Source organism: Ambystoma mexicanum, chromosome 1p (genome assembly GCF_040938575.1).
Source record: "Ambystoma mexicanum isolate Mex_15411 chromosome 1p, UKY_AmexF1_1, whole genome shotgun sequence".
In the NCBI taxonomy this organism is placed as follows: domain Eukaryota; kingdom Metazoa; phylum Chordata; class Amphibia; order Caudata; family Ambystomatidae; genus Ambystoma; species Ambystoma mexicanum.
This window is the reverse complement of record NC_090921.1, coordinates 439022289-439045192: the sequence shown is the minus strand read 5'-3', so window position 1 is coordinate 439045192 and position 22904 is coordinate 439022289. Positions and strand designations below refer to the sequence as shown.

The 22904-nt window shown below is 42.3% G+C and overlaps 1 protein-coding gene across 1 annotated transcript in view; it reads left to right on the top strand.

Moving 5' to 3' along the window:
* CIST1 (colon, intestine and stomach enriched 1) overlaps positions 1-22904 on the top strand; it is a 340200-nt gene that overhangs the window by 229017 nt on the left and 88279 nt on the right. Inside the window, exon 2 of the mRNA XM_069649264.1 lies at positions 18025-18405. Within this exon, the coding sequence (XP_069505365.1) occupies positions 18025-18405 (381 nt within the window). The remainder of the gene's footprint in view (positions 1-18024; positions 18406-22904) is intronic.

The following is a 22904-nucleotide window of genomic DNA, read 5'->3' as shown; positions in this document are numbered from 1 at the left end:
GAAAGCACAAATAACCCGCAGTCTATGAAGTGAATCGACCTTAAGGTAAGAAGATCGATAATGGAGTGCATTTGACCTCCGGTAGTGAAAAGATGACAACATAATTGTTGTTGTACGGCTGAATTTAATAATTGGAGAAAGCATTATTCGAATAATGGGACAACGTACCTAAATGCGCGAGCCTGCGCGCGAGTGATACAAGCGTAGAGAAGTGGACCTGTGAGCATAGGCGTACGTACTGTAGTGAGGAAGCAAAAAATTAAAAATAAAAGGAAAGGACCTGCGGACGTGAATATACATGCCGCCATCTTGAGGGACACTATCCCCATTACAAATTGAATCGGCATGGATTATTCGTAGCGAAATAAACAGGCATTTAGATACACTGAAAAGCTGGAGAGATACAGAATTGCACATTGAAATGGCAAACCGGAACGAGGTGCAAGTAAAACAAAACAAGTGCAAAGCGAAAGTAACAAATGTTAAGATTTCACGAAGGAAAATACAGTATAGTAGAGACTAATAAAACAAATAAAAGCCATCTAAATGAAGGTGAGATAATAACACGGAGAGTGGAAATACACATGCACAGTTGAACAACAAAGTGTGTTCAGCAATAAAGTGGAGAAGCGGAAAAATACATATATATGAGCATTTCATAAGACGAATAAACTGAGATAGTTGCGCGAAAATGTCAATTGAAAACACACATTCAGCGGGGGATGGAAATGAACAAGAAATCATGCCCCAGATGTCAACAAGCACGCTAATTTCAATAATTCCATTAAATTACCTGAGAAGGCCAAATCCTTTCACTCTGGAACCCCAAGAGACTCAAGGCCAAAGGTGGCAAGAGTGGATTGAAGAGTTCGAGGAATTCTTGAGGGCTGCAGGGGATCAAAATGCGGCAAATAAAATGGACATTTTCACGAACTTGGTTGAAAAAGGAAATAAAAAGCATTATCAAAACAATTCCACCTCAAGAGAGAATAAGTTATCTGCTGTTGGTGGCTGCAATCAATGCACAGATAATAATCCCACTCAATAGAGATTACGAGAGATATGTTTGCAACAAGTGCACACAAAGCCCTCATGAAACAATAGCTCAATTTGTACTGAGATTGCAAAAGAAGACCACATTTTGTGAATTTACCAACTTCAATGATGATGAAGCAATATGGTTGAGAGTGATTGAAGGATGCTTACCGTCGCAATTTAGAAAGCACCTATTAAAAAAACCTCTACCGATGAAAGAAGTATTGGAACTTGCCAGGGTATATGAGAGGGTAGACGCACAAGCGGCCAACATAGAAAACCCCCAAAAAATGGACACTATTGCCGTTATGAATAAGACTGTACAGTGGCAAAGGAGATATCCTGGTGTGGGATCACCAAGTCTGATGCGCAGGGGCATCGGAGAAAGGCAATGCTACAGATGTGACTTTGAATTTCCCCACAAAGGGCTCTTCCCTGCAATGGGTCAGCTATGCCTACAATGTGGGCAGGTGAACCACTTCCAGACAATGTGCAGAGAAAGAATGAACGCACCGCCCAATAACAACAACACACAGGTTATACAAAACAGAAGATATGATAACAAAAGAGGTGTTGGAGGACGAAATCCCGCGGAAAGATATATCCGGCCTTATCCTGGGTCGAGAATGAATCCACAAACATCTCAGCCAGGATTTGTTAGACCCATGGATGAATTACAAATGAAGGCAACTGATCATAACACACAAAACTTGAGACAGAGAATGTTAACCAGTAATGAGTCCCAAATTCAAGAAGGAGTAAGATATGAAGACCCATATGCAAATCCACCGATATCACCTGCGTCATACGAGGAAGAAGTACCGTCAATTGATTGTCAACAAGAATACAAATATGACAGGTACAGCAGAGAATACGTGAGGTTAATAGGCAACAAAGAAAGCGGAAAGAATACAATAAGAGTGGTAGTAAATATGAATGGAGAAGATATACCCTTTCTAGTAGACACTGGAGCTACGGTCAATGTTATGAGTTGAGGAAATGTATAGAAAGATAGCTGGACAATATCCTCTACATGCCTCAAGAGCTGTAATCTTCCAGTGGGGAGCAGAACAGCCCTTGCTGAACAAAGGACGATTTCAATGGAATTTGATCCACATGGGGAGATGCATACCAACCAATGTACACGTCATCAAAAGTCCTGTTGTTGGCAGGTGTCTCATCAGTTGCAAGACTGCAACTAATTTAGGACTCATTGATGTACAATATAATCAATCTGAAAAGATACAAGGTGTTCCTTCGGAATCCCAAACCATAACAAGAAAAAGTGGATCTAGAAAAGCTGAAGATGGAATTCCCAAAATTATTTCAAGGAATTGGGAAATTGAAATCCAACAGTATACATCTACACATTGATAGCTCAATTCAGCCTGTCCCACAACACCCGAGGCGCATAGGTTTTCATCTACAGAAAAGGGCAACACAAGAACTGAAACAATTGAGAGATAATGACATCATCGAGAGGGTTGAGAACGGCCCAACTCCATGGGTCTCCAAACTGGTGGTAGTTCCCAACAAGGCTGATGGATGGTTTCGACTGTGTGTGGACATGAGGATACCCAATACGGCTATATTAAGGGAGAGACATCCAGGTCCGAATATAGAAGACGTGATCATTCGCTTGAATCAAGCCAGGAGATTCAGCAAGTTAGATCTAAACCAAGGCTACCATCAATTGGTGATTGATCATGAGTCTCTACCAATAACTACTTTCAGTACTCATGAGGGTTTATTCAGTTACAAGAGATTTAGCTTCGGAGTCTCTTCGGCAGCTGAAATTTTCTAGGAAGCCATCAGAATAGTGATAGCACCAGTACAAAATGTGTTCAACTATAGCGATGATATTCTTGTATACGGGACTCAGCAGGCTCAGCATGATGATGCTTTGAGACAAGTGTGCAGATTATTACAGTGGGCTAACCCTGAATGCTCAGAAGTGTGAAATAAACAAAGGAAGTCTAAAACATTTTGTGCACATATTCTCGGAGGATGGCATGAACGCGGATCCGGAGAAAGTGAGAGTGATATTGGACCTGAAATCTCCAAGAGACGTAGCAGAACTGAGATCCTTCCTTGGAATGGTAGGATATTGTTCAAGATATTTGCCAGAATATGCTACACTTACTGATGCTTTGATACAGCTGCTGAAGAAATACGTAACATTTACATGGAGTGAAGAATGTGAAGAGAGCTTCAAGAACATAAAGTGTGAACTTGCAAATGATAGACAATTAGCATACTTTAACCCAAAATGAGACACTGAAGTGATCGCTGGTGCTAGTCCAGTGGGATTGGGTGCGATTCTAGCACAAACAAGTCCTGATGGGACATCAGAAGACAAACAACTGAAGGTTGTTGATTTTGCTAGTCGAGCGCTAAGTGACATCGAGCAGGCTTACTCACAGGCAGAGAGGGAGAGTCTCGCCGTTGTGTGAGCATGCGACAAATTCAACCACTTTATAATTGGAAAGCCCTTTGTACTTGTGACAGATCATCAAGCATTAATTTCACTATTCGGGAATCCAAGAGTCAAGATGCCCCCCAGAATTGAGCGTTGGGGTATGCGTTTGCAGGAATACGATTACAAGATCGTACATAGGCCAGGGAAAGATGCAAATCCGTCCGATTATTTGTCAAGACATCCAGTGAATATAGTGGATCATGAAATGCAGATGGAGGCAGAAGAGTATGTGTCGTATGTATCATTAAATGCATTGCCCATTGCAATAACGAAGGAAACATTTGTGGACAGAAGCTAGACTGATCCTATGATAAAAGCAGCAGTTAGACTCACATGGACTGGGAAGTGGAAGTGCATTGACCAGGAAAGGACTTAGAAGAGGGAGATATGAAAGATTTGAGCAAGTTAGCGAAAATGAGCAGTGAACTATCTGCAACAAAGGAAGGGATACTCCTAAGAGGGAGCAGGCTCGTAGCACCAAAGAGTTTGAAGAAAACATTAGTGATGTTGGCTCATGAAGGGCATAGAGGGGTAGGGAACACAAAGAAAATTCTGAGAAATCAAGTATGGTTTCCATATATGGACATGATCGTAGAAGACCCCCTACAGAATTGCTTCGCCTGTCAGATAACAACCCCTGCTACTCAGGCAACGCCTTTGAAAGTGGTGCAACTGCCTAAAGGACCATGGAATAGAGTGGCTCTGGATTTATTTGGACCACTAGAAGAAGGAGGGTATTTATTAGTGGCCATAGACGAGTACTCAAGATTTCCGTTGGTAAAACAAGTTCAATCCACTGCGTTTCATCATGTAGTGGTGGTATTAGATGAACTTTTCAGTGAGTGGGGAATACCACAGACAGTCAAAACGGACAATGGCACTCCTTTTCAAGGTCATGAATTCAGTATATTTGCAGCTCACATGGGATTCAAACATCAGAAGATAACACCTTTGTGGCCACAAGCAAATGGAATGGCGGAAAGATTCATGAGTACTTTAAAACGGACAAGAAAAAAGGCTGTGGTGGATAATATGTCGTTATCACAGGCAGTTTCACAGATGTTAAGGAGCAACAGGAACACCCCTCATAAGATGACAGGACACTCTCCGGCAGAATTGATGATCAGATATAAGCCGAGAATTAGACTTCCTAGTGTGGAGGACTATACCGCTGAAGAGGACGATGAAATCAGAGTGAGAGATCAAATGAAACGGTTGAAGATTAAAGAATGGGTGGATCGTAAAAGGAAGGGTGCCGAGATAGAACTACAGGAAGGAGAAGTGGTGGTAGTCAAACAGAAGCAGCAAAAGAAAACAGACTCTAAATATCGGCCAATGCTGTTAAAGGTCAAGAATATAAAAGGATCCATGGTCACGGCGGCTGGTAGTGATGGTGAAATAACTAGAAATGTATCCTTTTTCAAAAAAATTGTACAAGATGGATGTGAAGAGGAAGGGGGTAAAAGGAATGGGTCGAATCAGTTGAATAGCTCTGACATAGATATCGATCTAACATGGTTGTATGCGGGAGAAGGGGAGTTCCTGGATTCTAGTGTGGGGTATACCCAAAGTGAAGAGAGAGCAAGTAATAGTGGGGATATGAATCTCGGTGGAGTGGATGATGGAAGTAAAGGCTCTTGTACAGACTCTTGTACTGATTCAAGGGACATGGACATTGGTGATGAATCCCGGGACTTGAACACGAGAAGCAGATATCAAAGACTGGTTCTCAAGCCAGTGAGACTAATTGAACAAATGTTATAGTTGACAGTTCGATAAGTATTTAGATGATAAGTAAGGGGAGGGGGTTGTTATGTACTATTGTCACACACATTATCATAGTTATAGTCTAGATAGAACATAGAATAGTAGAATGATAGGAAAGGGCTCTGGAATGTGGAGGCTGGAAAGTTCAGTTATGTTATGAATAAAGAAGGACAAGGAAGCACAAAGTGGTATGCCTCATCATTATATGAATTAAAGAAACAACAACATAACAATTGTGAATCAGCCCATCATTGGTTGATATGACAGAGGGCACCTGAAATGAACAAATAGTATTTCAGCAGATTTTTGCCATAAAATTGCCAGTGCAGTTGCCATGACAACCACGTTGTCTGTTGAGAACACTCTTCCCTTCTCTGATATTCGTATTGGTAATGACTTTGTAAAGCACACACATCGCCTTAAAGGAGGCATCAAGGTGCTAAATAATCAGAAAACAACACCAACTATCCAAGCGCAAGGAGGTCTCTATCTGAGGAACAGCAAGGTCTTTAGTTTATGTGTAAATTCCACATGACCAGAAATAAGTGAGAGGGAGGACGGGAGCTTATTCCATAATGTATGAGCAAGAAACCAGGAAAGATGTACTCCTCACCAGTGGTATTTAATCTTCAGCACTGCTAGTAAATTGGCCGAAGATGATCTTGACTGTCTGAAAAAAAAAAAAAAAAAGATCTTGACTGTCTGCCTGAAATAACGAGTCAAGCGATCATGGATAAAAGCTGGTCCATTGTGATGAAAAGCTTTGTGAGCCATGCACAGCGTCATGAATTCGATCCTACTGGCCAGAGGTAACCAGTGCAGATCATTGAAGACCGAAGAAACGTGGGCCCTTCTATTCAAATGGAAGAGAAGATGCACAGAAGCTTTCTGAATAAACTGAAGTTGGAAGATCTTTTCCTTTGGCAGGCCTTGGCATACAGTGTTTTAGTAATTGTGGCGGCTTCAAATGAAGTCATTTATCAATGTAATCTGTGCAGGAAAACTGAAATAATCGAGGACTCATCTCAAAGATTTTAACTAAACAAAGCAGCTACTGGTGACTTGATTAATCTGGGCTAAGGAAAGATCAGAATCAAACCACGACCATAGGTTCCGAAAAGATGAAAGAGGGGCAGGGTAAATGCCCAACGAGAAGGTCGAGAACCTAAGCCTGTCTGTTTCCCCATCAATTATTGGGGTAGAGACCCCAAAACCCAAGGAGTATTTTTAGGTGCTCAGTCTTTAATTAACAGTTTAATAACAGCCCCCACCATAGACTCCATACCCTGGGACTGACTACTGTCTCCCAGGGCATGTAAAGTCACCATTGGCTTTACTAGTCCCAAATTATTAACAGAAACCAGTACAAACCATCATATTGTGGACGTACTGGTCGGGGCAATTCGATTGCCTCGGGGTCTGTTAGTCGAGGGGGCACGTCTCCGTCCCCCCTGATTGAGTTTTGGCTGGTGGCAATGGAAACTACTTTTTATATTCGACCGCAAATATTTTCCTATGGGATTTTCCCATTGTTCGAGGCTACCAACTTTAATTATTTAATTCTCATAGCCTCGAACATACAGCTGGTTTATTTATTTAATATTAATTCGCCGGTTGGTAATTTTTGCCAGGACTCGATTCTAAAATGGCGTTTGTGTTCTCTTCTGTGACTCCAACCCAAGTCGAGCCCTTTGTTCCACTTTTTGGCTGGCTTCTCCACAGAAGCCTCCAAAAGTGGTGCCACTCTGTCTGGGTACCACAAGGGGTGTGGGAGGGGGTTTAGGCACCCTGGACTGAGTTACCTTGGTAACTCAAGTCTCACTCTAGTGTGATTGGCCCAAGTGGTGAGCCGGCAGGCTCACCACTTAACATGTTTGATTGACAGCTAGGCTGAGTGAATGGGGGTGTGCTGCATAAAAGCAGGGCTTTGGGGACTGGAACTTCAGAAGTCGCCACAGGACCTGAGAATCCGATGAGGGAGAAGCTGAGCTGACCTACCACGACGACACCACCGGTGGAGCCCTGCGGAACCGACTCACCACTTCCCGACGACAGAGAAGATCTCCCGGCTGGAGAGGCTTCTTCCCCTGACTGGTGGGCACAACCAGTTTTTCCTTCCTTCTTCGCACCCCAGATCGGTTTGTGGTCGAACTGCCCATGCCAAGCACCCCGGCGGCCGGATAGCCACTCACCACTGAACCGCGAATCAACTGACCGCTCCTTGTACCTGAGAAACTCCGCGGCTGGTTTCTTCCCTGGCAGTGCAACGGACTCCTGTCTTCCTCCACCATGAGATCCTCTCTTCCCCCGGACGAAGCACCGATTTGCATCCACTGCCAGGAACAACTGCCCCCACTGGAGTCTTATCACCACTTTAAGGTACCGTGTCCGCCAGGCCTCCCTTTCTAAAGATTGCTACAAGGTAATAATAACTCCTTAACCTTCTGGACTGGGCTGGCCGCCTTGACCCTCTAACTGGTCCCTTTCTTTGGTCCAACTCCTTTTTGAACCATAACAAGACTTTTGTGCATGCAACCGTGTGACCTTGGACACATTTCGTTTGATCCTCTGAAAGTGGATCCGGCCTATTGAACTCTAACTTCACGATTTTACTTTGCCTTCCTCTCTTGTTATGTTCTTGTAAAAGTATTGGGATCTGTTTCAACTTTTTCTCTGCGTTTCTCTCCCTTTTAAAAAACAAACTATTAGAGTGCCATCTACGTTAAGCACTCACCTCTGTCCGAAAATAAGTGGGGCTTTACTTAAGACTTGTCTAATATTCTTTTTAGGGAGTGTATATCTTTTAGTGACCGTGTTTTTGAATTGCTTACTATTGGTGCCTGTGTATTTTTCTAGATGTGGTTTTAAATAAATAATTATATCTCTTTTACACCAAGCCCTGGTCAGTGTTTACTTGTTCTATTGTGTTCTCTTGACCTATTGTGAATACTCTGTATACTGCCTAACTCTTCTTGAGGGAAGTCTGACTGCTCAGCCACAGCTACCAAGTGAATCTGTGTGGTACAGACTGCTACCAAGTGGGTCTACTGCCAAACACCTGTAGTCTTAAATCTTTTTCAGTGGTCCCAGAGGGATCTGCACAGGTTTCTGCCTAACAGTTTCATATACAAAAATAAACGGACTCAAAGACTAACCATAAGGAACACCACAAGTAATGGAGGTTGCATGTCTTAATATCACCACAAAAATATTGCCATACAAGAATGGTGCCAATTTTGCGGCACTATTAACCTAGTAAACAGGGACACCCCTGCAACCCACACTCCCATTTACCCCAAAAATTATCCCCACTCATAATAACGCCTATGGCCATTCCCGACGACCATATATATGGCGATTTTATTGGTGGGGATAATATTATCTGATACCGTAATGGTTTTTAGAGAGGATTGGAATGGTGGTAACCTGCTCAGTTAGGAATGATTGTACCCACTTCCAGGGTGTTCCCCTTAGGGCCATTCTATATAGGTGACCCAAAAGAATATTTTGCTCAACAGTGTGAAATGGCGTAGAGCGGTTCAACAGAGCCAAGTCTCCACTACGATCTGCGTCGATCTGGATATTTAAAATCGTCAACGGCTGCTGTAACTACTGAATCTGTGTAATAGGCGGTACACAAGCCTGCTTGAGATTCATGGAACCATTTATTTTCCTTTGCAAAGATCTGAATTTGAGCTGTCGCTCCGGCCTCTAACAGCTTACCAATATAGGGCAATTAACAGATGGGCCTATAATTTTTTGGTGGTTGAGGTCCAAAGATTGCTTTTAATTAAAGGAACCGCTACCGCTTGTTTTAAAAGGTTGAGTATAAAGCCAGAGAGCAAAGATTAATGAGTAATATCATTAATATCGGCTGAGATACCAATAGCGAATTGTTTCAGAAGATGAACTGGAGAAGGATCGAGCAGAGACCCTAAAGGTCTTCGTTCAGCCATGAGATGAATAACAGACATCTCCGTCAACTCAATGAAGATATCAAGAATCTTTAACCTTTAACCTGTGCCACCTGTGTCCGCTGTGATAAAAGCGTCTGGATCACAAGCTGGAGATGCCTTAAACAATTGGTCTCTAATAGTCAAGATCTTAGAGTCAAAGAATTCTGCCAACTTCTCACAGAACAGTTGCAAGGATATGATGGTGGGAGAGAGGGCCTGTGCCTTATGTAATTCACACACAATTTTAAACATTACCCTACAACTGTTAGAACTTGTGAGGGGACAATTGCCATAATATCTTTTTGGGATAATTTAATCAGTTTTTTGTAGCCACGTCTTAAGTAGTCCTTCCGCTTGGAAGGTCTCTATGTTTCCGCCAATGACGTTCAAGATGGCAGACTGGTCTGTTCAATCTTTCTCATTTCCTTGTTATACCAAGGGTTATATGTTTGAACATCTGTCTTACTGTTTATCACTTTGGCAGGAGCGATGGAGTCGACTACAATTTGAAATGTATGATAAAAATACGATGACGTGGAACAATGATTGGAAGGAAAGGCCGCATTAGGATTATTCTTAGGTAGACTAGAGAAAGTTTTCATGAAAGCATCCTCCGAGATGATGCTCCATTTGTGCATATATCTTTCAGTTAAACAACCTGATAATCGGGGAAAAGATGGAAAAACTGAAATTTTAAAAGTAACCAGACCATGGTCTGACCAGGTAAATGCTAAAGGTATGTCAGCTTTAACAGAGGCTTAAATCGTGGAGATGCAATCCATCAGATGACAAGCTAACTCTATAGGATGTTTCACTTTTTGTTCTAGGCCTAAATTATGAATAGTAATATGTAGCAAAGGTGTTGTCCTTATATTGACGCCTCACGCCACCAATGCGCTAAAACCAATAATGGGCACTCGTTTAGGGAATCCTTATATCTCAGTATTAACGCAGTTCTGATCACTGAGCAAACAGTGGCTTTTTATCTTACAAGCTATTACTTTGTGAATTTGACATTGATCACACCTTTTTGGTTAGCATGCCTTTGATGGCAACATAACCTTTAGCCAAACTTCAAATACATTGTTTTTAGCAAACATGTCAATGGTCAATGAACCATGCCTCTGCTTGGCTGGTGTAGGACCAAAGTAATTCAAAGAAATGAAAAGAGCTTTATCAAACATTAACCTAAGTATTTAATATAAGGCCGCAATAACTTGCTACCAACATAACTGAAAGTGAAAGAATGCATGTTGCCTCATTCAGCAAAATGTCTCATTTAGTTTCAGGTGGACTACATTTCACAAATGCACACTTGACCACACAGAAGCCCCAAATGACTACATGAAACTCAATGCACTCTGTTTCTCTCAGAACACAGCAGGTCACAATTGGATTTCTTGTCCTAGAACCACTCTAGATCCGGGTTTTCCAACTCCAGGCCTCGATGGCCGGAAACATGTCAGATTTTCTTGATAACCCTCATTAATAATCACGAGACACATTTGCATACAATGATTCTAAATATACGCACATGTGTTCTCATGAATATTAATGAGGGATATTCTGAAAACCCGTCAGTATTCCGGCCCTCGAGGTCTGGAATTGGACAAACCTGCTCTAGATGAATGCCTCCAGAGGATTATATATCGACCAGACGGCACAATGTCACAATGTCACATTCAGAAAAGTGTCTTGGACTTCATATTCTAGAAAGCATTTTACCTCACAGCCAAAAATTCTCTAGAATCAGTGCAGAACCTGCCACAGGTATTTGTGTCCCAGGATGCACACAGCGCCACGCAGTGGCCTCCTCACTTCAGTCCTCCTGTCCATGAGCCCTAAGCCCACACTCCAGAATTACATTGATTGAGGATGACGGGTGAGCTTGGGGGCGGGGCTGCAGGCAATTCTAGCATCACACAGTCTTTTGCAGAATGAAAAGACACAATGGCCTCATTACAAGTTCGGTGGTGCAGTAAAAATGTCTTCAGCCGAGACTGCCAGAGAGGCTGCACATTCAATTGTGTCCACTATCTCAGGGGCACAAGGAAGAGGTATCTTATCTGCCGAATATCAGGGAAGAACAAGACAGGGAGAAGGGGGTCATATTAAAAGCAAAATATGTTTATTCAATTTCTAAAACATTAACAACATTACATAGTGCAATAGTGCCTTCAACAGTATGTTAGAGAGATACCTAGTATTTTAACATTTCAACTTTTTCCTGAGACATTTCGGTCACGATGATCGTAGTAACCCTTACATCTGCTTACCTGACTCTGATTGTTACTGACATACATTAAATGCGACTACATTCTCCCTTTGACTCCCCACATCTGAGTGCAACAACTGTTGTCTGCCCACTTTCATTGATCCCCCAGAGGTCAAAACCTTCCCCTTATTACAATTAGGGGTCAAGCCCCACAAATTAAAGTGGGGGGGACTCATCAAAAAAACACAATGGGATGTGAAGTCGCTAGAAATGAGCATATCAAGGTGAAATATGAACATTTAATGAAAAATAGGCTTTGCATAACCGCCCAAATTGCACAGGGCAAATGGCATTTGCCATTCATAAAATCAACACACACAAAACCAAGAGAGGATATTTTCTTCAAATGGTGTTTTTGAAAATATTAAAAAAGTGTGCATGTCTTAAAAAAAACTCCAAGAACCAATACAAATGCTTTACCTGGAACTTGCAGTGACGAAATGGCACATTTCACCTTTAGTTGTTGGTTATTTTTCATCATGTTATATAGTGCAGTGATGAAGTGTCTGGCATGCAAATCTGAGACTACGGATCGACCCCGAAGGTTGGCATTAATTCATAAATTCTAAGAAAACATTCTATGTTTTTAATTTTAGCTGGGAGGGGACTTTGTCCACCCGCGTGTACCCTCGAATTGAGGCCTGATTACAATATCCGTCATCTATATCCATCCCTCATGGAGGTTTCACATCCGGTGAAGTAGTTAGAACATTCAGCAATTGACCTCAGGCAATCCCAATTCCTTCCTCCGTTTAAATATCCCTGTTCCTCCTCATTATTTCCATCTCAGTCATCTTCCACCTTTTGATATCCCAAACCCATTGTGTGAAAGTACCACCTTAGAATTTTTAACAATATTGCAATTCTTCTTTTCACCAAAAGTAACAAGAATTAGTTTCTTTTCTTCTTGTGCTTAACCTTTTTACTCCGTGGCAGTTTTCCCAAACGCCATGAGGATGGCGCACAGTCATATAACCCACCAAGGAGATTGTTGATTCTGTCTACCACCCCTCTTCAGTATTTTAGAATAATAGAGCAGTTGCACACCATGAGCTAGAATTCTGCTGAATTATGGTTACATCAAGGGCAACTGTGGGGCAGTCTCTGATGAATGGCTTGCATGCTTGCTCGTGTCATGTCCACCCTGTGAAGAAATTTTAATTGGATCAGCTTAAATCTAGCATTCCTAGATGTTTTTGACAAATGTACCCAGATACTGAATTATTTCCTATCCGATAATGAATATTCCCGATCTCTTTCCCTCTTCCCTTTCACTGCTTTTCATTTATCAGTATCTTACACAACTATGATACCATACGTTTCCCCTCATCGATAGACAGAACTGCTTTTATCACTGGTGTGGGCTCCGTTTCTTCTGGTATATACTTCAAGGCATCTGGCGTATTTTCAGAAACTGTCTTTGAGGCTTTTGTAACTCTCATCTCACTGTACGAATGTAAGTAATTTGCCTTACTCAAAATGTAGGGTAGAAAGTCTCATGCCTCTAAATATCTTTAACATAGGTGCATCAAAGCCCAGTGGTAATCTGGGCCAGTGCATCCCCTCTATCCGAAACTTCGCTATCGCTAGGAGCCTTTTACTGCCTATTGCACAGTCCTTGCTCTAGTTGGGTTGCCCTCCTGGCCTATTGAATCTTAGAATAGCTTCATTCCCTGTTTTCTCTCCGGGAGACAGCCCAGAAGCTTCCAGACTTCACCCTTCAGTGAATCATTCCACCATATCCCATGTTGTTATTGGGCTGCTAAGAAATAAAGTTCATAGTCTGGGAGGGTCAGACCACCAGTCTGGTAATTTCTGCGTAGTCTTGATAGCACCACTCTCTGTCTACCTGATCCCCAGAATTTTTCAGAGACTTGTGCATCCAACATTTGGAAGAAGAACTGATTAATCATACACAGAATGTTTGCAAAGAAATACAATAACATAAGAATGATAACCATTTCACACAGCGCCATCCTACCCATTAATGACAAGGGCTGAGGTTTAGAAAATTCGATTGCATTCCCTATCCCCATCAAAGCTCTACCGCAATCGTAAACAAAGGCTTCCTCTATCTTGTGGAAGATGTGCATCCCCAGATATTTGAATGCTCAAGCTCCCATCATGTCCCCTAATCTGGGTATAAACCTGTGGATTTGTGTCTCATATTTGCCGATGGAAAAATTCTCGATTTTTCTCATTTCACTTGAAATCCAGAAAGTCTTCTAAAATGATCTAATACTTCCAAAATTATTGAGATATTGTACCCAGGATTACACACATACAGCAGTTGTGTATAAGTATATTGTGTGTCTGCTCCTTTCCAAGCCTATTCCCGCTTCGGCCATGTAATTCTGAAACAGCCAGCTAAAGGCCCAAGTGTAATGGCAAATAAAATCTGAGAGGACGGGTAACCCTGCCTAGTGCCTCTTTCCCAAGTCCCTCTTTGGAACTCCACTTCCCCATTTTGACCCTGGCCATCAGACTGTTGTATAGCAAATAGATTCATCATAGCATGTACAGACTTAACCAAAGCCCTCCAGTACCCTTTCTAGAGAATCCTCAATCCATCACTTTTGAGAAAGCATTATTCAAGAATTTAGAGAAGTTAGAATCTGCAATGCGTGTCCCTTACAACAACTTCACAAGAAAAGACAGAGAAGCCGTGAATAGCCTGTCAGCCAATACTGCGATCCCCATAAAGCTGGCAGACAAGGTTGGGGCTATTGTGGTGATGGACACAGGGGCATATAAGAAAATTGTCAAAATTCTGCCCAGTGACAGGTCGAGTTACAATCCTTAACCATGTGACCCAACAAAGGTGTTACACGGTCTTATCAACACTTGAATTGAAGACGCTCTAGCTGAAGGATACATAGGTAACAAGGAAGACAAATTCCTTTCACCAAAATATCCTCAAATTACGGCTTTCTATGCACTACCTAAGATGCACAAAACTGTTGATCCACTGCCATTTGGTCTCATTGGATCATGTATAGGGTCCATTTTGGAACCTCTTTCACAATTTTTAGATTTTTTTTATTTCTAGATGGTGAGATACCCAAGATGAAATCAAACATTAAGGACTCCACTGTGATGCTCAACCACCTTAAAGATAGACCATTTGATGAAACATTGCAGCTATTGGCTACACTGGACATTGAGTCTTTATATAAGAGAATCCCACAGATGGAGACACTGAGTAATTCAAAACATTTTGGATGAACAGATGAATTCCTAACTAATATATTCTACAATTTGCTCATTATGCTCTAACCAAAATCTACTTCTTATTCAAAGACCAATTCTATGAGCAAATATCAGGCACTGCAATGGGTGCAACTTTTGCTCCGAGTGTGATAAATCTATATGTGGCTGATTTCGAGAAAGCACATATAGACTTTAACAATCCATTCAAAGATCACATTCTTCTGTGGGTACGATACATCAATGACATTTTTGTCATCTTTCAAGGGAGTGAAGTCTCATTTGCTGGATTCCACTCCTGCTTAAATGCATAAAATAGGTACCTTAAATTCAGCAAAAATGTAAGCAAAAACACCATCTAATTTCTAGATCTTCTGATGAAAGGGGAAAATGATACACTACACACTACACTGTATCATAAACCCATGGACCATAACTCACTGTACACTAGCTATCATCCTAGATACCTCTGGACAGCTTTCACAGGAATTGCTAGAGTCGGAAGGATCATGACAGTCAAGGTGAATTATTGCCAGTTAAACTCCACTCACATGGTTACCCTAGAAAACTGCTCAGACCGGTATGTAAAAGGGAAAGGAACATCCCACGAGATTTGCTACAACAACATCCTTAACCAACGGGAACCAGTGACCAAATCACAGCCATCCTAAGCTATTCACCACTGTTATAAAATGAAGAGGTGCACAAATTTGGCCAATTTTGAACGCAGCCTCCGGCCAAATCAACACACTGAGATTTGCGATCAAGAAAAGGCAGAAATTGAGAGATTAATTAGTCCATACGTATCAGAGAAAGTGCCCGGAGAAACACGAGCATCAACTTTATAGTCACTACCACGCAAAAATGTATATTCTCCATGTGGCTCCTGTTCCGTGAGTGAGCAAATCACCCGAAGTCTGTTTATTGATGTAGGTTGGAGTGTCCTGTGTTTTCAAAAAACCTTTACTAACTGTAATTCAAGCAATGTCATTTATCTTGTCACTTACCAGTGTGGATTGTGGTACGTGGGCATGACTGGGAGGCCGGTAGAAAACAGATTATTGAGCTCAAGTCATGTATCATTTTTTCCCTCTGCAGTCTGGATTTGGTTATACGCGTTGTACAGCATAAAATTGTGCAAATCAGTGCTAGATTTCTTAAGGCCTATGTGCACATTAAATCACATTAGGTCCTGCTTGCATTAGTCCCAGTTAGCAAAGCAGTGCCAGATTCCAAAACACCCTGTTTATACAGCAATGCCATGTTCGATTATAATAAATTAATACTGTAAAACCAGATAAAGCTAGATAGCATAATGTTCAGTTAGGAACATAAACCCATTTTCCAGCACATTTAGTACTGCCAGCCTAGATTGCAGTGTGCCCAGCTAGCAATGCAAAGGTAGATTCCATGGGGCTTATTAGCCCTGTAAGGCAGAATTAATTGTGTATTTACCACAGGGAACTCTGGTTCCATTATGCCCAGTGCTAACTGGGCATAATTACTGGGCTTCAATTACTATCAACCCAATAGCATCATATTTCATAAGCCCAGTTGACACACACGGCCAGATCCAAGTATGCACATAGATTGCATATGTCTAGTTGCAAAATGCTATTTTTCATCATGGGGCTTATTAGCCCTGTAAGGCAGAATTAATTGTGTATTTACCACAGTGAACTCTGGTTCCATTATGCCCAGTTAGCACAGCAAGCTGTGCTAACTGGGCATAATTACTGGGCTTCCATTACTATCAACCCAATAGCATCATATTTCATAAGCCCAGTTGACACACACGGCCAGATCCAAGTATGCACATAGATTGCATATGTCTAGTTGCAAAAGGCTATTTTTCATCATGCCCATTTACAACAGTAAGGGCACTTTGTAATAGGTCCAGTTAGCACATCAAGACAAGAGTCCTTCATGATCAGTTAGGATGGTAAGGCCAGATTCCAGTATAACCAGTTCCTACCGTGTTGCTTGTGTCCATTAGCTCTGATTAGCATGATAACTCCACCGAGACTCCTGGAGATGCCAGTGTGAAAAATGAGCCCATCCCTCTCTTTTTCTCCAAAGAAATGTTTGTTGGGCCAGGGTACGTCCTTTTCCAGCACTCTCACATCCTCCTGAAGGACTGTTTCAGGGACAGGCTTTAATTAGCCCTAGTTCCACTTTTCTTGGGTGGTCACAGACTTTGTGGATAAAATGAGACTGAGGCGGAGACACAGTCCAAGTGAGAGGTATGTGCAATTTATGAGACAATTAAATGACAGAAGAACATCACCACTTCTGAGGGATTAGGCACGTCAATGATCACAATAAACATAGTATCAATCTGTAAGTAGTTCAAGAACTAATCCCAATGGATGCACAGACCGCAACTCACAATATTGTGCTACTGTTAAAAGATGCCAGCGAAGATGCTGGCTACCCACACACTGTACAGCGCTATGCTGCTCTCGAGCTAGGTCCGGGATTTAAATAATAACATAATAAAAGTCTTCTACCTTTCTAGAAACAATAATTTCAAAGCTGCATAATGTAAATCCATGGTCACTCTTCTTTGTCTTCCAAAATGTTAGTACTGTCATATTGTGTAACCTAGGTGGCATGATATAGAATAGAACTGGAGGAAAAAGGGCAACAGTGGATTGGTTGAATAGGGAGACATAAAAAGACAATGTTTGACAAACGTGTGATAACTGGTAATTTCATTATTGTTTGCTCGTTATGATTGTACAAATCTATCACTGAACCAAGCAAAGGTAAAGCCAACAGTTTCACTATCCCTGTATGTTATGTTGAGTTTTTTATATTGTTTTACATGCATTGCCATCATATAGGTAGATACACCATTTTCTAGCTGTTGCAACGGCATTATAAACCATCTATGTGAACTGTGCAAATGCCACTGTGTCACACACCAACAAAACCGAAAAACACATGGGTCTGATTTGGCCTGCAGTCCCAGTGCATTATGGGTTGAATACATTATGCCCCGGTGGTTCGAGTTCACTCACCTGCTTCTCCTCACAGTTACACAGTGGGCTAGAAACCTCATGGTGTAATGTTGGTGGTTGAGCTCAGACAGATGGGAGGTGGGTGATATCTTGTAGGCAACACTTTCTTTCGTCGAAGGACTCTCCAAGCAACTATATTCGAATTCAGCTATGTTAGGTTATCCAATATTTTCACTGCACCCATCACCACCATAGTGGTCTTACATGTAAACTATTCAAGTGTGAAAGTGTTAGAGACAACTGCAATGAGAAATCTTCACTCACTTATGTTATTCCTTACAGAGAGCAGCACACAAGCTACTGCAGCAAGTACTCAATTGGCTCTGCAAAGCACAACTGATGTAGGAAGGAGCAATGCCACAGAGCCGAGCACAGCCAGTGCTTTCACCAACATTTCACAATCTGAAATCACAAATGCCACCAGCACATTGCATCCTTCAACACCAGGAGTGGCCACTAGCCATTCAGATATGACAAGCAATTCCACGGAAGGTTCACCGCCGGCAGGCCATAATGAGACCAGCACCCAGACGCTATCCACACCCCACGTCAACCAGACTGAATCCAGCACACAGAGTTCCCCGCTCCCACCGAGTCCAAACTCGACCAGCCTCACACCAAAACCCTCAGTTTCCGTCACCTGGACATCCGGCAACCATTCAGGTAAGTTATTTTAAAGGCATACATGCACTGGTGTGTGCGTTTGTGGCATGTACGTGCACGTGTGTGTTTCAAATATCTCTTATCACATTTCTGACACTCAAAAGATTTTAGGCTCTTCCTTTTGTGAGCCAAAGGACCTGGACTTTTCCCTGACCCCAAAATAAAAACCAATGCATTGATCAGTAGTTAGGAGTTAGTATGTTTGAGACACTATTGCTGTAGGTCACAGTTTTCAATCCTACTAGGGCCATCACTGCCTTTAATCCTTCAAAGGTTGATAACATGAGTGACTGAACTGAGAAATTATATAAGCCTATTTTTGGGATTCAAGAGACAAATTCGTTTGAGAATGTGCCATCGAAATAGATGATATACTGTGTGCAGCTGTTATTATCCTGCTGCCATAGGTGTGTCATTGTAAATGATACGTGTGAGGATATCTGGATTTACGTGCATTTAAATGTAGTAGGACAAACAATGTTGCTGTTTATTGGGGGAAAACATTAACCACAGCAGTAGGTTCTGAACCTGTTCCTGTTGTGTTAGAGGAAACAGGAGTAAAAGGAGGACCTGAAAGATGGGGAGGGAGGGGCACAGTTAGTGCAGTAAGGCCACATTCTAATATTCTCAGTTGACCCAACACAGCCAGATAACAGAATACACAGTAAGCAATGGAAGCCGATATTCCTGTATCCATATGTAGGACTGATAGCCTAGCTTGCAATGCACCCATTGAGCCACGCAAAGGCCCACTTAGCAGAGTAAAGCCAAATTGCATTGAATATTTACCAGCGCAAACCCAGGTTGCATCGTGTATACATTCCCAGTTATCACAGTAAATCCAACTTCATGTACTCTCAAATAGCACACTAACATCAGAGCTCATAGTCCCATTTAACACACTAAGGCTAGATTCCATATCCCATTTACCACAAAAAGACCAGTTGCCTTAGGACTAGTTAGCACAGTAAAGCTATATGTTGCCCTGCCAATTTACAACAGTAAGGACACATTCCAGTATGCCGAGTTAGCACCTTAAGACAAGATTCCAAAATGCCCGGTTGGCAAGGTAAGGCTGGATTCTAGTACACACAGCTTCCACAGCTAGTTACCATTTTCTGTTAGTAGCATGGTATGTCCAAGCAGCCTACTGGAGAAAGCAGCTTCTAGGATAGTGTGAAAGAAGAGCCAAACCCCTCTCTATTTCTCAGCAGAAATGGTTATCAGGCCGCGGTTGCCCTTTTTCAGCACTCTAGGATCCTCCTGAGGTAAGGTTGCTTTAACATGGTTTAACATGTGTGCCCTAGACCCATTCCTCTGGGGGTCACAGGCTTTGTGGATAAAATGAGTCCAAGGCTGTGATACATTCCAAATGAGGGTGAAGTTATAGTCGTGTGACTGTGTGATATTTGTACATTGTTTTCTATTAATCGTTTTACAACAAGAAATACAACCAAATGCCACCTGTTTTGGAGGTTATGCACATAAGTGATCACAGTGTCAATCTTCTAGTAGACCTCTGCACCTCTAGAACACAGTCACTCCTATGCAGTATAATGGAAAACCATGGACACCCTCTTTATCTTCCAAAAGGTTCCCATTTTCAGATGTCACAACCTAGAGGGTGTCATTTAACAAAGAGTGAGAACAAAGATGGAAGGAGAAGAACAATAATGGACTGGCTGAACAGACAGCGGTGGAAGGGTGGTTGGGTGGGGCACTCGTGAGGACAATTGGAGTGGTGGCAAAAGAAAAGCATTTTATGTGTATTTATTTGGCCCATGGCAATGAATTAGAGATGCTGAGAGCATTGAATGAGGATTGAAATGTGTAGGAAAGGAGAGAATCAGGGAGGCAGTGAAGGACGTCTGGCAAAGATCCATCCTCTCCCCCATGATAGTCAATCTTTAACTTGATCCGCTCTGAATCCACCTTGCTCCAGACAACATCCACCAATATGCAGATGGCACGCAGCTCTACCCCAAGATATTGTCCATCGAAGACATCCATCGGCTCAAGGCCTGCCTCTCATTGATCCATTAATGAATGTCCAGTGCTTACCCGGAGCTCAAACCCTCCAAGACTGAATTCCTACTCCTGACCAACAAGGCCGAATACCTTGACATCCAGACCTGACTCTCTGCTTTGCACCTCATGGTCTTCACACCCAGCTGGCCACCTGTGCCAAGTCCCTTGGGTTCGACATCAAAAGATACCTCTACTTCAAACAGCACATATCAAGGAAGACTCAACCAGCTTGGTAGAAACTTTCTCTCCTTTGGAACATCAAGTCCCTTATCCCAGGAAACAACTTCAGAACTGCTATCCAAGCCTTGGTCCTCTCCCAGCCTGCCTCTCTTTGATGCAGTTGTGGGTGTATAATGTCTACATGAAGCTCAACCACTCCAAGAATGAATTACTGCTGCTGACCAACAGCACCAAACACCCTGAAATTCGACCTGGCACTCTGCTATGCACCTTGAGGGAGTCACACCCCAGCTGGTCACCTGTACCAAGTCACTAGGGTTCGATATCGAATTACACCTCTCCTTCAAACAGCACATAGCAACGAAGACACAAACAGCTTGGTACCAACTTTCTCTCCTGTGGATAATCAATCCCTTCATCCCAGGAAACAACTTCATATCTGCTGTCCAAGCCTTGGTCTTCTCTCACGTGGATGGTGGCAATGCCCTTTTGGTAGGCATTCCAGTAGCTACCATGACACCGCTGAAATATACCCTGCATGCTCCAGCATGACTCATTCAACCACATTACACTGACCCTCATCAAAATGCACTGGCTCCCACTGCAAACCTATATCATCTTCAGAACCTGCTGTATCATCTTCAGACTTTCACCCTGAAGTCACCAAGCTACTTCACTCAGCATCCTTGGAGACCTACAATTCACCAAAGAAGGGACATGTGCAGACTTGAACTCCACCGGTGCAGGAAAAAAAGAACCAGAAGACAGGACTTTGCTGTCTATACCCAAGGCTCCGGAACCTCCTCTCCGTCAAAATCAGACTCTCCCCCTTGATTCTATAGTTCAGGAAGGAGCTCACAACACCCCTCTTCAATTAATGGCTCGTCCTTCCCACCTAGGTCCACACAACCACTCTCCCCACCTTATCTGAAAATGGGTGATCTGTTCCCCACTGTGTCCTCCTCTGGTTGCTTCTATAACCCTTGGTGGCAAATTGCCTGCTCTTCCCTCTCCTCTGTTGTTAGCTCCCCACTCCCTTGTTTCTCTGCTTCGCTCACTATTGTCTCCCCCCTACGATTGTTAAGCATTCCATTGCTTCCTGAAGCTAGTTCTGTGCTCAATACATATAATAATAATAATAATAATAATAATAATAATAATAATAATAATAATAATAATAATAATAATAATAATAATAACAACTCTTTTGGCTGTACACTCTTTCAATCCCTTTTAGACTGTTGTGGATCTTTGCAAACCAATTTCCAGCACATCACATTGATAACTCTTCATGCATTTAGGCATTCTGAGACTGAGTCTTTGAACTACCTTTAGCAGCCTGCAATTTATATGAGTTCTTATTCTCTTTTGGTACTCTCTCTGTCTTTAACCCACCTTCTACACTATACAAGTGAAATTATTCTTTGGACTTGTATTCCTTCTTAGCTTCTCTCTGGGTCTTCAGACCACATACCTGAACATTCAATTCAAATTACTTCTCATTCTCTTTTCAGTAGTTTCTGGGTCTTTGGACCTCCATTCTACCATGCAATTCAAATTATTATTTTTTTGTCAGTCCTTGTGAGAATGCGTTTTAAGACCACATTTCCCAATGCCTCCTCACTCCCTCTTAGAGTGTTGATGGGCCATCTGAACCACCTTTACCAGCATGCAAATCAATGGCTCCTCATTCTCTAGTACACATCTCTGCATTTTAGTTCAACATTCGGAGTGTGCAAGTCAAATGCTTAAAATTTAATTCAGTCCCACTTTGACAGTTTGAAGTATTTGTTCTACAGTCTCCAATATTCAATTCAAATGGCTCCTCACTTTATCTAACATCCTCCCTGGATCTGCGGACCACATTTACCAGCATGCATCAATAGTAATTCTTGTTCCTATGCCTCTCTCCTTCATTTGAACACTCAATTCCCGCCTCTCATTCTGTGTTTGTCCCCTCCTTTGCATCGCCATCTTCCTGTCCTCCTTTCCAGAACTTGGGTGCCCGCTTGTCCTTCCCTCTTGCCATTCTCTTAATGACTTTTCCCTCTCCCTTTCCTCATCCCTCGCTAGCCTCGTTTTCTGACACACTGTTTGTGTGTGGGGCATATGAAAAGTGGATATCGCTCTAGGATGAAAAGTCCGGTCACAGCCAAGAATGACCAGCTCTGGATTGATTATCAATAAGGAGGAATACAAAGAAGGGCATCCAGTTCCCTTCAGGTTGAGGATCTGAGGACCACAAACCCAGTGTAGTCCCTGAGAAAGACCCCAGTCACTGGCACTGGCAT